Source organism: Bos indicus, chromosome 9 (assembly GCF_029378745.1).
Source record: "Bos indicus isolate NIAB-ARS_2022 breed Sahiwal x Tharparkar chromosome 9, NIAB-ARS_B.indTharparkar_mat_pri_1.0, whole genome shotgun sequence".
NCBI lineage: Eukaryota > Metazoa > Chordata > Mammalia > Artiodactyla > Bovidae > Bos > Bos indicus.
The window spans coordinates 82,180,042-82,195,867 of NC_091768.1; the positions used below are offsets into that span (position 1 = coordinate 82,180,042).

At 37.7% G+C, this 15,826-nt stretch overlaps 1 protein-coding gene across 11 annotated transcripts in view; it reads left to right on the forward strand.

The window, feature by feature from the left end:
* UTRN (utrophin) overlaps nt 1-15,826 on the forward strand; it is a 557,788-nt gene that overhangs the window by 375,350 nt on the left and 166,612 nt on the right. For all 11 annotated transcript variants that reach the window (XM_070795583.1, XM_070795587.1, XM_070795585.1 and 8 more), the window contains one exon: nt 13,298-13,470. In XM_070795583.1, the coding sequence (XP_070651684.1) occupies nt 13,298-13,470 (173 nt within the window). The remainder of the gene's footprint in view (nt 1-13,297; nt 13,471-15,826) is intronic.

A 15,826-nucleotide genomic window follows, 5' to 3' on the forward strand; every position in this document is an offset into this window, starting at 1 on the left:
GTTGGTAATGCTTGGCTCTTTATTTTTATTCTTTTTTTTTTCTTTCTTTCTTTTTTTGGCCTTCTCTCATGCAAGTTTCCAGGATATAACTTCTTTTTTTGCTGTGCGTAATTGAGACCAAACTCTAAGTTTGGGGCCCAGGAGAGAACAGTTGTGGGCTGCAGGTCATTAGTGAGGTGAACAGAAGGGACTCCTAAGCTTCCCAGAGAAAAAGGAGACCATGCCAGCCTCGTGGAACGCAGCTAGCAGAGAACATACCGACAGGTCTTTTCCTTATGAACTCCGAAGTCCATGAAGTCCCGGAGCCTCAGTGAAGTGGCTAAAATGTCCCAACGCAAGCTGCTGCTGCTCATGGACCATAGCTCAAGGGCAAAGCTTGTAAAGGATTTTACAAAGGATTTTAAAGTATAGCCAGAAAAGATACGGTTTTTAGAAATTAAATGCTGTTGTCTGAAGGAAGTTTGCCGGAAAGATGTAGGCTTCAAGGGCTACTGGACAATGATTGGTCTGAACTTCAGCTTACGGGAATTGCTGACAAAATTTGAAAAGGTATGCAGAAAGCAGACTTCACAAATGTACTTTTTTTTCCCTCTCTCTTCTTCCTTTCCTTGTCTTCTTTCTACTATGCATTTGGATGGCAGATATTCTATCAATTCTGATTATTTAATATAATTTCTAAGGCATTTGATTTGATATCCTCTTATTTTTTTTTTTTTTCAACTAAGGATTGAGTTAGCACTCTTTCCTTTGGTCTGGAGGGCTTGTCATGATGCCTGTCAGTTTTAGAATTTCACATCAGAAGAGATCCTTTGTAGTCAGGTCGGCTGGTAATTTAATTGAAAGTTATTTTGGAAAAAAAAAAAAAACAACAGTAACAACACTCTGTTTTCATGCCAGAGTCTGACTTCATCAGGCGTGGGTTCTATTTTCCATACCCCTCAGGTTTCTCTCCCTGCAGTGGCCAAGCACTGACTTTTCTAGCCTCATTTCTGAAGTTTCAGTTCTGAGAGTCGGGGGAGGATGCCTCCCAGGGATGATGGCCCATTTGATCCTAGACTTTTCCTTTTTCTTTCCGGCTGGTCTGTCTTAAATGTCTGTCTTAAATGCGGAGTGCTTGTGTGCACCGTGGAGCTTTCATGCTTGATCTTTATTTTTGCATTTAGTTCTTTTTTTCCATAGGAAAGTTCTTGGCACACTCTGGGATTGAGTCTAGCCTGCCAAATGCTACCTTACATTTATAGTTAAACAAAACAGAAACCCCCAGCATGCTGCTCATGGGTTCCTGCCTTCCTCAGCTTTTGGATACCAAACATCTATCTTCTTTCAACTTCCCATGTTTAAAGGAAAGAAAAGGGGCAGAGGATCTGCTGTGCATAAATCAATTACTTATCAGTTGTTAAAGATGTACTCAGGGGCTTTCACCACGAATACCCTATGGTTCATTGAATGTACAAACAGAAGCAAGACTATATTGAGTCACTGAAAGAATAATGAGCTTTTTCTTACAAACCCACAATTGCCAGAGGAAAAGAGCATAAAACCGCGTCATTTTATGAAAAGTTTGAAAGCTTTTCCAAAACAGTTGCAGTCATTGCTTGCCTCCTGATGGTAGAAACAGTGCAGTGAAAAGAGGGTGGAAGAATTCAACTTCTCCTGGTCAAATGATACCTCCTCCTGGCTTCTCGCCTTGCACCCCAACTGTCCTAACAAGGGTTGTTAACTCAGGACTCACTTTGACCTCTCCCTTTAATATGTTATTAAGCACCTACATTCCTGAGGATAAAGGATGGTTCCTGGTTAACTCACCCACCATTTAGAAGGGGTGGAGGAGATTAGAGAAACTTTCTTTATGGCAGCTGGTAACAGCAGGTGACAAACTTTATGACCATAAAGAGGTCTGTTAGCTTGGTTTGCATAGATTTTTCTGTTTCTTCTTAAAAAGGTATAGGGCATATGTTTCATAAATAATTCATTACTTAGACCCCCTGAGAAGCAGTAATTGTGGGCAATAGCTGGACTTTTGTATTGTAATTGCTGTTATTAGTCTCCAAAGCCTAGGTCAGATCCCGGAGGTTAGTAACCTGCTTCAGCCTTTTGGCCATTTGATTGACGAAGTTACAAGTTGTGAGCATATTCCTTTGTTTCCTTCTTTAACTCCCAAACTTTAGTACCTGCATGTTTCTATTTTAGTAGTTAAATTGACAGTAAAAGAAGCCTACTGACTCAGTCCTGTCAAAGGCTTGATTTAGGATTTTTTTTTTTTTTTGAAACAGAGCAAAATCAAATAAACAATTTTGTTGCCATTCATCATCTGAAGTTCTCCATATATATTTATTTTTGTAAGTTAATCTCTTTAGCATATTTCATTTTTAGGAAGTTGTCATACGTGAGTATATTTTTCTCCAACTTAAGTCTCTTTAAAAAAAAATCCTTTGTGTATTTTCACAAAAGCTATCTCATATATTTAGCCTATGCTACATTGATCCCTTGCCAGGAAAACTATATTATGGAAAGGTACCACTACCTCACAGCTCTCAAATACAGCTACATTCGCCCCAGCTCTGGAAGCAAAAATGTTATTTCTAGGGAAAGGCTAAGGCTTACTGCTCTAAAGCAAAAGGTTCATGATACCTTTGGAAACTGAGCAACAGTCTTCCCACAGTCCCTTTATTCTTAGTTTCCTTAGTCTTATCTTTTCCTTAGGCTTAGTGATCTGCTTCTAAAGAGAATACTAACCTTGGTGATTTAACACTTTTCGCTTCTCATCAGTAACTGTAATCAGTTCAGTTCAGTCACTCAGTTGTGTCTGACTCTTTGTGACCCCATGGACTGCAGCACCCCAGGCTTCCCTGTCCATCACAACTCCCGGAGCTTGCTCAAACTCATATCCATCGAGTTGGTGTTGGACCATCTGACCATCTCGTCCTTTGTCCTCCCCTTCTCCTCCTGCCTTCAATCTTTCCCAGCATTAGGGTCTTTTCCAGTGAATCAGTTTTTTGCATCAGCTGGCCAAGGTGTTGGAGCTTCAGCTTTAGCATCAGTCCTTCCAGTGAATATTCAGGACTGATTTCCTTGAGGATTGACTGGTTTGATCCCCTTGCAGTCCAAGGGACTCTCAAGAGTCTGCTCCAACACCATACTTCAAAAGCATCAATTCTTCAGCGCTCAGCTTTCTTTATGGTCCAACTCTCACATCCATATGTGACTACTGGAAAAACCATAACTTTGACTAGAAGGACCTTTGTTGGCAAAGTAATGTCTCTGCTTTTTAATATGCTGTCTAGGTTGGTCATAGCTTTTCTTTCAAAGAGCTGCAGTCACCATCTGCAGTGATTTTGGCGTCCAAGAAAATAGAGTCTTTCACTGTTTTCTGTTGTTTCCTCGTCTATTTGCCATGAAGTATGGGACTGGATGCCATGATCTTAGTTTTTTGCATGCTGAATTTTAAGCCAACTTTTTCACTTTTCTCTTTCACTTTCATTAAAAGACTCTTTAGTTCTTCTTTGCTTTCTACCATAAGGGTGGTGTCATCTGCATATCTGAGGTTATTGGTATTTTCCCTGCAATCTGGATTCCAGCTTGTGCTTCATCCTGCCTGTGCTTCAACTATTAACTGTAATAGTTCAGGCTTATGCTTCGGTTCTCAGAGCAAAACAATATTTTGCTGGTGTCCTGAAGCCATTTCAGGCTTTTAGAAAGCTAGAGTTCAAGTTTGCCATAGTCATCGGTTTTCTGAAAAATTCCAGATTGGTCAGATAACTGAAATTTCCAGTTGATACTTGATCTTCAACATAACTTCAGGACAGCAGTTTGTAAAATGAAAGGGGGTATTTATGTTTTTGAATTTTAGAGAAATCTAGTGGTTTGTGACTTACATTGGGTATCTGTTCATACATAGATGTTTGGCATATAGTTAGGATCTACAGTTTGGTTAGCTAGTCCCAAATGTGTGATGCCAGAATTGTGGTTTTCCACCATAAGCAGGATGGGCAGATTGTACCTGGTACTCAGAGTTCCTGGGGACCCAGGTGGCAGGAAGTGTTCTGTAGTGTTTCCTCATGGTGACAGCTCACCAGGGATCAGGAAACTCCAACTGAAGGGAACCACATGTTCTCCAGAGTAGTCTTAAAGAGGAGATCGAAACAGAAACTTCTCATCAGGGGAGGATGACCTTATGGCAAGAAGTACCAGTCAGCAAGCAGGTCCTAATCACTCAACCAGGTGATGAGGGGTGAGCATTTGTATCAGGGTGTAAACAAAGAGTTCACACTCAGAGTTGACTTGACACAGTAAGCTGATCCACTAAAGCACATTTCTGAAGTCCAGCCTGTGAGTTGTTTTATTGCTGCTTTGATTTTAATGAATAAATTTTCTCCTTGAAATTACTTCATAAAGAAAGTACGTGAAGGACTTAGTGGCTGTTAATATTGTCATACTTGAGCCACGTACGCTATGTTCTGTGTGTTCCACTTATTTATATAGTAGTCACAGAGGATAGAATAGTGGACAGTTTTAGCTTAGTGACGTTTTATGTGACTGTTGCCTTTTATTTATGCATTTCTGCTACTCAATGATTAATGATAATAGTAGTTCTCTAATGGTGTGTGTGTGTGTGTGTGTTTGTAAGTCCACCCTCTTGGTGAAAAGATGTTTCTTATAGTGACAAGACAGAGAGAAACCACTCAATGCTAAATTTCCTTTATGATTTTGATATCCTTTAGGATGACCAATATTTAAAAATATAATTTGAAGCTATACTTTGCTGCTCAATTTGTAGTATCTAATTCCAAAAAAATTATCCTAGAAAGACACAGTATCCAATTTCAAGATCTACTCTTTCTTTAATATAAATTTAGTAAATATTTGAGAAATGCACCCTATATACCAGATACTGGGATGAGTTCAAAGATGGGGTGGATAACAGGGAGGACCTTCCTTCTTTGAGCTGGTAACCTAGTAGGAGAAAATAGACCTTAAACAAGTGTGTATTAGGTAAGTCTGTCATTGAGCAAAAGGAGGAAGCTGTAAGTAAGTATAAGAGGTAGACATAATCTAATCTGAGTGCAGTGAAGTTTCCTCTGGAGAAATGACATTTAAGCTGGGACTTAAGATGACTTTAAAATTAAGGAAGGAACTGAGGTTGTGTGCTGATATGTGTATGGTGGGGGTTGTGTTGGGGAAGAAATGGAGAGCTTTCTGGGCAATAGCACTGCTTTTCACAGATTAGGAGTTGAAAAGTAGGGTGCCCCAGGACTGTAGTTTAAAATATTTAAAATACAAAAAGCTTTGAGTTTTCAAACTTGTTCGATTTTATTTATACAATTCAGTTTTGAGAATTATGGTAGGACAATAGTTCGATTACATGAAAACATTGGTTAATAGCTGTTCTTAAGCTCATGTCCCTGTGCAGATCAAGCTGCTTATATAAAGCACACCTCAGAAGGACAGCCACTATGGTTTAACTCACTCGGATGTCACTATGCTTTAGTAACAGTTGCTATAGAGTCAAGGATTTTGAACACCTTTTTTTTTTGTTATGAAAGATATCTTTCTTGATAGTGGTGTTTGCTCTTTTGGAATTTAAAATGTAGTTTGTTTATTGATTCTCTATCATTTCAAGTTGGCTTCTTCAAATTGTCTTGCAAGTGCAGTTAATTGTAAATTTGTTCCACTTGGTAATTTAACTTTTTTCCTACTCAATTGTCTACATGTATTTATAATCACAGATAATGGGAAAAGAACATTACTGGCATTGATTTCTTACTTTTAAAATGCTCCTGTATACCAGAGGATACCACTTTCTTTTGTATGTCAATATGTGTTTCCATAATTATCAATAGAGTGGTTGAAACTTATGAGATTAGCTATTGAAAGAAAATATAATTTATAAATAATTAATTGAATGCTTTGTTGACATCAACAAATTAATTGTAATAATTAATTGACTAACTGCAGTTGCTCACCATTCCAGAAGTCTCACAAACTGTCTCAAAGCATATTTACATAGCCCATTAATGACCTTTGAGGATATTGTTTGGTTGTGTATTTTTTAGGTAACACCTGCCTAATTTTAAAGATATTCATGATCCCTCATTTTCAAAACCTGAAATTTTGGTAGTGATCCTACTGGGCTCTCGACAATCCATCCTAAATCGTCTCTGATTTCTGGTCTTACTTTTGAAAGGAAGAGTAGATTTCTTTTTCCCTAATGCTTAACTTTGTTGATTTAGCCTGAGCCTTGGGATATAGTTGGGAAGTTTTTGCTAACCTCACTCCTTTGCCTTCAGGAAAGGGGTCAGAACTCCTTAAGAGAAAACATTGCAATGGCCATGTAGGGTTAGGTAAATATGCCATGCAAGAATAAACCAAAATTATGTCAACAAAGGGGATGAATCTATCCTAACACCAAATTAGTTGTTGAAGACTTTCTAGTAGTACCGTTCTGAATTTCTTTTTCTTATCAGGGAGCTAAAACAGTTCTGTTTAATGTAGTCTAAGGAAACATTTTTTCTTACATAACTACAGCTGCTATTTGATCCTTACAAAGAAATAAAATGTATGTGATTTACAGTACAAAGTGTTTGCATATAATATCTCTAGGGGTTATATCATTAGAGAAATGTTCAGTTAGGGTAAAGCTGGTATTAAAATATCAACTATTGAGTAAGAAAATAAATAAATGCTTTTTCTTTATTGCATAGTTTATTTTGACCTGGGTAATGGGTGTTTTGTATAAAAAGAGTAATTGTTCATCCAGTGAACCTTTGTGAACTCTTGTAACTGTTTTCTGCAAAGTTCTTCTGTAAGTGTGCATCTTAGGCTTTTGATGGTATTTTACTTAGAGTGTGTGTGTGTGTGTGTGTGTGTTCAGTCACTTAGTTGTGTTTAACTCTTTGCGACCCCATGGATTGTAGCCCACCAGGCTCCTCTGCCCATTGAATTTTGCAGGCAAGAATACTGGAGTGGGTTGCCATTTCCTTCTCCAGGGGATCTTCCCAACCCAGAGATCAAACCAGCATTTCTTGCACTGACAGGAGGATTCTTTACTACTGTGCCACTATTTCACTTACAGAGTAATATGTAATCTCTTTATTCTAACCCTTTGCTTTCTGTAACCTTCTGCATGATGCTTACGTTATTTGAAGGTGTGTTGCAAGCCTTTCACATGAATTCCTGAAGTATTCTGTTTTCAAATCTTAGTTTAACTGCTTGAATATGTTGCTAAGGCCCCTCTGTGCATATGACTGGCTTATGTTAAATGCTTGGAGGAGCATTGCTTTGTGCTTCTAGAGGGATTACATTCCCATAACTAATTATCAATAAGCATTTCATGCTTTAATGTTTCTTTAATGGTCAGAGAGTTTCAGGTGACAGAGGTGAACATTAGTAGGGCAAGCCAGCCGGCTATGCAGTGAGACTCAACACTCTTTTGTAGAACTTTAATTTATTTTAGCATTTGATGTTACATCAAGGTCGTGATCTGACAGCCTCCCATGCTGGCATCTTGATTTTAAAAACCAGTGCATCATTACACAGGGATCTATGAAGGAGCATGATTCATTAACCGCGTGTAATTCTAAATTTCCAGTGAGAAGTTGAGGCAAGGCTTGGCAATGCAAGCTTGTAAGTAATTTTAGATTCTCCATGTCACATTTTTGAAATGAAGAGATTAAGCAAAATGATTGCTACATTTGCTTCTAATTATTTGTCTGATTTTTTTGGCATTACAGTGGTTAATATGCTAGTCTATCAGATGAACAAACATTCATTTATGCATTTTACAACAGTCTATTTATACCTATATCTATCTATCTACATCTGTTTTTGTGTTTGACAGAAACTGTGTAGGATACAGAAGGAATATTAAGATGATTGTCTGTTTTTAATAACTCTTAATACATTTGACCAAATAAATATGCCACCGACTGTTAAATTAAAAAAATTATGTATGTTGGTTTCTTCTTCTTTGATCATTTTCTGGTTGTTGATTTTCTTCCTTACTTTTGATGAGGCTCATGTGTGGAAGGGTTTTCCACATATTGAAACTTACATTCCAACATGAGTATATGATCACTGCTGGTGCCGTTAATCACAACTTTATAGAAATACTTATAATCATTGACTGGGCCAGTGACATAGTTCTGTTTTACTCCATTTGTAATTGTGGCCAGATTGGAAAACCCATCACTTGATCTGATGTGAAGAGCCAAATTTGCTTCACGCTGTTGGTATCCAAATTTCCTCATGTTGTGGAATGCTCTTGTGAAACTTACACAACTGCTTATGAATCTTATGTCTATGCCTTTCTATGTCTCTTGAATATGAAAAGAAGCAAATAGGCTGAGTCAGGAAGCTGTGTTTTGAAATTGCCTTGTGATTTTTGGTGTGGTCCACTGATAATGATATTTAGGAACCTGCACAGGAAATTTGAGGCCAGTTTCTCCTTGGCAACGCAGACCTTATTTACTCTGTCACCGAGCTTCTTGAGAAAAATGGCTATCGTACATATTTACAGCCTAAGTTTTAAAACTTGGCTTTCAGTGTATCTCTTTGGATGTCTTCAAATGCACTTAAGGACACAAAAACAGAACAGTTCTCTTCTAAATGATAGCACTGTGTTGTTCAGGAGATGTCGTGAAAGATTTTCCAGCAAAACTTTACTTTTCCTTCTCTTTTTTACTGAGAAGTTCTATTTGAAACATCCCAAGCTAAGATTATAACCAGATTGCCATTTGCATGCATAATGTTGCTCAACCTGAAAACCTTGAATCAGTATCTGGCTGTGTCCCACTGCTTCCCCATCACTGTCTGTTCTGTACTGTCTGGGATGGAGGTGCTAGTAAAGTGGAAAAGAGTCAACAGTCCTAGAGTTTTTGTTTAGTTAATGTTTTTTTTTTGTTAATGCTAATTCTGGGTGTACTCAGATTACACTTTGCAGGGAGACCTGGTTTGGCTTTGTCATTAGATAACCCAGAGACCAATGGATTTGCAAATTTGGAGCATAAATTTTGCAGAAGCTATCCATCAGACTTTGTGTTCACCTCTTCCACCTCTCAAATATGACTCCATTAATGTCATGCTCAGATCAGATCAGATCAGTCACTCAGTCGTGTCCGACTCTTTGCGACCCCATGAATCGCAGCACGCCAGGCCTCCCTGTCCATCACCAACTCCTGGAGTTCACTCAGACTCACGTCCATCGAGTCAGCGATGCCATCCTGTCATCTCATCCTCTGTCGTCCCCTTCTCCTCTTGCCCCCAATCCCTCCCAGCATCAGAGTCTTTTCCAATGAGTCAACTCTTCGCATGAGGTGGCCAAAGTACTGGAGTTTCAGCTTTAGCATCATTCCTTCCAAAGAAATCCCAGGGCTGATCTCCTTCAGAATGGACTGGTTGGATCTCCTTGCAGTCCAAGGGACTCTCAAGAGTCTTCTCCAAAACCACAATTCAAAAGCATCAATTCTTTGGCACTCAGCCTTCTTCACAGTCCAACTCTCACATGCATACATGACCACAGGAAAAACCATAGCCTTGACTAGCTGAACCTTTGTTGGCAAAGTAATGTCTCTGCTTTTGAATATGCTATCTAGGTTGGTCATAACTTTCCTTCCAAGGAGTAAGCGACTTTTAATTTCATGGCTACAGTCACCATCTGCAGTGATTTTGGAGCCCAGAAAAATAAAGTCAGCCACTGTTTCCACTGTTTCCCCATCTATTTCCCATGAAGTGATGGGACCGGATTCCATGATCTTCGTTTTCTGAATGTTGAGCTTTAAGCCAACTTTTTCACTCTCCATTTTCACTTTCATCAAGAGGCTTTTGAGTTCCTCTTCACTTTCTGCCATAAGGGTGGTATCATCTGCATATCTGAGGTTACTGATATTTCTCCCGGCAATCTTGATTCCAGCTTGTGTTTCTTGCAGTCCACCATTTCTCATGATGTACTCTGCATAGAAGTTAAATAAGCAGGGTGACAATATACAGCCTTGACGTACTCCTTTTCCTATTTGGAACCAGTCTGTTGTTCCATGTCCAGTTCTAACTGTTGCTTCCTGACCTGCATACAAATTTCTCAAGAGGCAGATCAGGTGGTCTGGTATGCCCATCTCTTTCAGAATTTTCCACAGTTTATTGTGATCCACACAGTCAAAGGCTTTGGCATAGTCAATAAAGCAGAAATAGGTTTTTCTGGAACTCTCTTGCTTTTTTCATGATCCAGTGGATGTTGGCAATTTGATCTCTGGTTCCTCTGCCTTTTCTAAAACCAGCTTGAACATCAGGAAGTTCACGGTTCACATATTGCTGAAGCCTGGCTTGGAGAATTTTGAGCATTACTTTACTAGCATGTGAGATGAGTGCAATTGTGTGGTAGTTTGAGCATTCTTTGGCATTGCCTTTCTTTGGGATTGGAATGAAAACTGACCTTTTCCAGTCCTGTGGCCACTGCTGAGTTTTCCACATTTGCTGGCATATTGAGTGCAGCACTTTCACATCATCATCTTTCAGGATTTGGAATAGCTCAACTGGAATTCTATCACCTCCACTAACTTTGTTCGTAGTGATGCTTTCTGAGGCCCACTTGACTTCACATTCCAGGATGTCTGGTTCTACATGAGTGATCACACCATCGTGATTATCTGTGTCGTGAAGATCTTTTTTGTACAGTTCTTCTGTGTATTCTTGCCAATCTTCTGCTTCTGTTAGGTCCATACCATTTCTGTCCTTTATCGAGCCCATCTTTGCATGAAATGTTCCTTCGGTATCTCTGATTTTCTTGAAGAGATCTCTAGTCTTTCCCATTCTGTTGTTTTCCTCTATTTCTTTGCATTGATCGCTAAAGAAGGCTTTCTTATCTCTTCTTGCTATTCTTTGGAACTCTGCATTCAGATGTTTATATCTTTCCTTTTCTCCTTTGCTTTTCGCTTCTCTTCTTTTCACAGCTATTTGTAAGGCCTCCCCAGACAGCCATTTTGCTTTTTTGCATTTCTTTTCCATGGGGAATGGTCTTGAACCTGTCTCCTGTACAATGTCACGAACCTCATTCCATAGTTCATCAGGCACTCTATCTATCAGATCTAGGCCCTTAAATCTATTTCTCACTTCCACTGTATATTCATAAGGGATTTGATTTAGGTCATACCTGAATGGTCTAGTGGTTTTCCCTACTTTCTTCAATTTAAGTCTGAATTTGGCAATAAGGAGTTCATGGTCTGAGCCACAGTCAGCTCCTGGTCTTGTTTTTGCTGACTGTATAGAGCTTCTCCATCTTTGGCTGCAAAGAATATAATCAATCTGATTTCGGTGTTGACCAAATATCATGCTAGACATCTCAAATCTTCTCAGAAGTTATAATACAACAGTTCTATCCCTTAACCTCATGTAAGTGTTATCTTTTCACCATGCTGATTGGAATAATGAGGCACAAATGGCTTTTCCATGTGTCCTAGGTCTGTAGGTGCTTGAAAAACAATTACTTTGATGCTGGCCACTAAGCTTTGGTTCTTTTTGGGGGGGTCGGAGGAAATGTTTCCCCCTCTTGTTTTTTTTTTTTTTTTTTTTTGGCTGTGCCTCGTGCCTTGTGGGATCTTAGTTCCCTGAGCAGGGATTGACCCTAGGCTTTCTGTAGTGAAAGTGCTGAGTCCTAACCCCTGGACAGAAGGGAAGTCCTCTAAGCCTTGATTCATAATGGAATACCTGAATTGCTTATCAGGAGTGAGCCCTAAACTAGTAACAGCTTTCTGAGTATTGGAAAAAATTCTGTTTAATTCTTTACGATGCTCATTTAGAATTGGAGAAACTTAAGAATTAGGTTTATAAGGGAAATTGAAGATGAGAAATATAACAAAAGAGTCGGACATGACTGAGCGACTGATCTGATCTGATCTGATAGTGTTTAAGAGTATACCTTCCTTTTACTAATTCTCGTTCATTACCAGAAATATAATTTTTATTTCTGCAGTACATTGCCTTAATATTCATTACTAATTAATGCCTTGGAGACTTACCCCACAAATTCAGGGCCCCTCTGCTGTCTGCTTTCCATTTGTAAGTTCATGCTTGGTTGTTGTATGGTAATGACTATCACACTAGAGTTAGCCACATGTCCCATTTATTTCATGAAGGAAAGGTAATTGCCAAATTAATACAAAAATTGTGTTGACAACTTTGTAATGGGGGAATACTAAAAACTTCATAAGACTGGATGTATTTTAAAGTTTAAATTTGTTATATTTATTTAATTACAGAAAGAAATCCTGTTTTTTATAGAAACTTGGAAACTCAGAGAAATGTAAAGAAGAAAGCTAAAATCACCTTTAATCCTCTTAAACAGAGATTACACTCTTCTGATTTATTTCTTACGATTTTCTAAAGTATGTGTGTTCAATGATTTACAAATACATATGCTAATTTAAACACCTACCTTAAAAATTAAATTGACATCACAATATCCTCCATTTTAAAACCCAATAGTATGTCAGCATTAATGTATTATGATGGTTTTTACTTTAAAAACAATCAATGTGATTAATGTGTTTATACATAAATCTTCTTAGGATAGGTAATTTGAACAGCTTTTAGACTTTTAATACAAATTACCAAAATGCTTTCTCAAAGTCTGAACCAATTTTTATTATTAATTTATAATAATTCTTATTTTACTTAAACTATACTCAAATTTACTTTATAAAAGTGAACCAAATATTTTCCTTTTGAATAGGAGAAATACTATTTTTGTCATTGTTTTTTATTTCTTAACAGGATAAACATTTTTGTGAAATGCTTTTTTAAATTTAGGAATGAATTTTATTGGATTGGAAGGATGAACTATTAGTAAGTTTGTCTAAATGTAACAAAAAATTTTAAATTATGTGATATCGTAGTGACTTCTGTAAAACTTCATATTTTGAGGGAAGTTTTGTCTGTGTGGAAAGGGGAGAAAGAATTTGTTTGGGTATTAGGTAAAGTTGAGTGATTTGGCCATCACAATTGCACAAAATTTCAAAAATTTCTCATTGAATTTGAACATCTAACTAGTTGGTACTTGAAATGTAGATTTTAATACATTGTATTTTTAAGAATGGGGTAATCAGTGCCTTAAAGATTTAAAGACTATTATTTTCAATGTAGAAATTGTGAAAACATGTCAATTTGTTATCATATAAGGTAAAATTAGCTATTTTGCTTTTAAAAAGCTCATCTGTAGAATATAAAAGAATACAGCTCTGTACAGCAATCCCAAGTAGTGTTGACACTAACATCTAATATTTGTATTACCTCTTTGCCTTTTTCTGTTCAGGACATCCAGGCGGAAATTGATGCCCACAATGACATATTTAAAAGCATTGATGGAAACAGGCAGAAGATGGTAAAAGCTTTGGGAAATTCTGAAGAGGCAACTATGCTTCAGCATCGATTGGATGATATGAACCAAAGATGGAATGACTTAAAAGCAAAATCTGCCAGCATCAGGTCAGTGATGTCAGTGTCCAAAGTAACAGGGGGGCAGGATTTTCATGATTTTTGCATATCAGGAAGAGAACAAGAGGCCTTACCAGTGTCCAATGCCTTTGTCAGCTGTTCCTATTTACAAATTTGCATATCACATTTTAAACTTAATAATGCTAATGATGTTACCAGTACCTGCTAATTGTTGACAGTTTACCTTGAACAAATACTGTGTTAGAATCTTTACAAATATTGTTTGATGTAGTATTCAAAAAAAATCATTGTAAAGTGCATAGTAAAGTCTTTTCTTACATGAAGTATCTGAGGCTTACTGAATATAAAGTACTTGAAAAGTTTTTGAGCTAACTAGTTTCATACCAATGGCAGCCCCCTCCAGTACTCTTGCCTGGAAAATCCCATGGATGGAGGAGCCTGGTGGGCTGCAGTCCGTGGGGTCGCTGAGAGTCGGACATGACTGAGCGATTTCACTTTCACTTTTCACTTTCATGCATTGGAGAAGGAAATGGCAACCCACTCCAGTGTTCTTGCCTGGAGAATCCCAGGGACGGGGGAGCCTGGTGGGCTGCCGTCTTTGGGGTTGCAGAGAGTTGGACACAACTGAAGTGACTTAGCAGTAGCAGCAGTTTCATATCAGGATTTGAATCTAGATCTTTTTGACTTTTGGCAATGAATGTGTTTTGCTTCATTGTGCTATTTGTATGTCCAATTTGAAGGTGTACTTTTAGAAATTACATGTCACTTATGGATACTAAAATGGAAACTGATGACATGTCTCCATTTGGAGAAAGGGGAGATCTGGGTTTGATCCCTAGGTTGGGAAGATCCGCTGGAGAAGGGAAAGGCTACCCACTCCAGTATTCTGGCCTGGAGAATTCCTTGGACTGTATAGTCCATGGGGTCGCACAGAGTCCAACAAGACTGAGTGACTTTCACTTTCACTTTCAAAATTAAAAAAGGATGAATTTGACAACTAGAATGTTGACTAAGAAAGGACCTTGAAAAATGACCTTTGTGACAACTATTAATATTATTGGGAGTTAAGAACATTTAAGAATTATGTTTACTGAATGGTGGATAATACCTAACTAGATATGAGTTTAGCAGAAAGTGACTGAGAATATGTTACTAAGCAAAGGTACAAAAGATGAATGTTGGTATAAAGACCTGGGTCTTGCACCTGGGTTGGTTTCTTAAATTTTAAAGTTCAGAAACAGTATGATGTCTTGAAAAATGTACAACCTTCAGCCAAATGATCTTGAAATTGACTTTACTCTTTACTTACTGATCTTGGGCAAGTCACTAAGTCTCTCTGAGCCTTGGTTTTCTCATTTAAATATCAAAATATAAATATTTAGCCCACATGATTACTGTGAAGATTGAATGTGGTAATCTGATAGTTCCTTAATCTATATTAAATTTTGTAGCATCTGGTTTTATTTTTTCTTACATAAAGGGGCTCAGGGAATCTGCTTCAACTGGTTTCTACATTTCATAGACTACTTCGTATAGAGCAGAAATCTTTCAGTGGCTATCTATCATGAATGAAATTTTTTTAAATTAAAATTATCTTTCCCGAAAGGTTTTTTATTCTTCAAGACTCATGACGGGAAATTTGTACTTCTTTTTACACTTAAAGAGGAGGTAATGTAGCATGATTGTGTAAGCCTCTGTGTAAAGATTCTGTTGGACTTTACCCATCCACTGCTCTTTTCCAGTAAGAGAAGAAAATTAGGGAGTGATATACACTGAGAGAATATATGTATGCTTGCTAAAAATTGAATTTTCAACTAGCCAGATCCCATTGGTTTTCCCTTTTCTGTTCTGCATAAATATAAATAAATAAAAAGATTTAAAGTGTTAAACACAGTGAAAAATGTCCACTGAGGTTCTAGAACAACCAACACGTCTAACAAGCTGAAAGGCACAGGGATGGCCCTGGTCAAGATTGTGCATGTGGTGCTGAAATTTTGAGAGTTTGGAGGATGAGTTCTTCAGAAAGGAGAATTCAGTGAAGACAAAAAACCTTCTTTTGACTCTTCATGGCCTTTATTGACTAAGCCTGTCAAATCACATTTTTTTTTTCTAACCTGGAAAGGAAGAATTCATAAATTATCATTGGAATATTATCTAATAAGTGATGTTATTTTTAGAAGATTGGAGAATAAGCTTTTGTCAGTGGACTTCTGCATCAAGACAAATCATACATTCCAGTAAAATGTGTTATTAATGTGATAATGAATTAAAATAATTTTCAGCCTCATTACCCATCTCTGGAGATTCAAGCTTTTAATGAGAACTTACTTCTAAGTTTGAGGCATTGCTAATCATAATTAAGTTATGGCCCCTACTCATAGAGGTT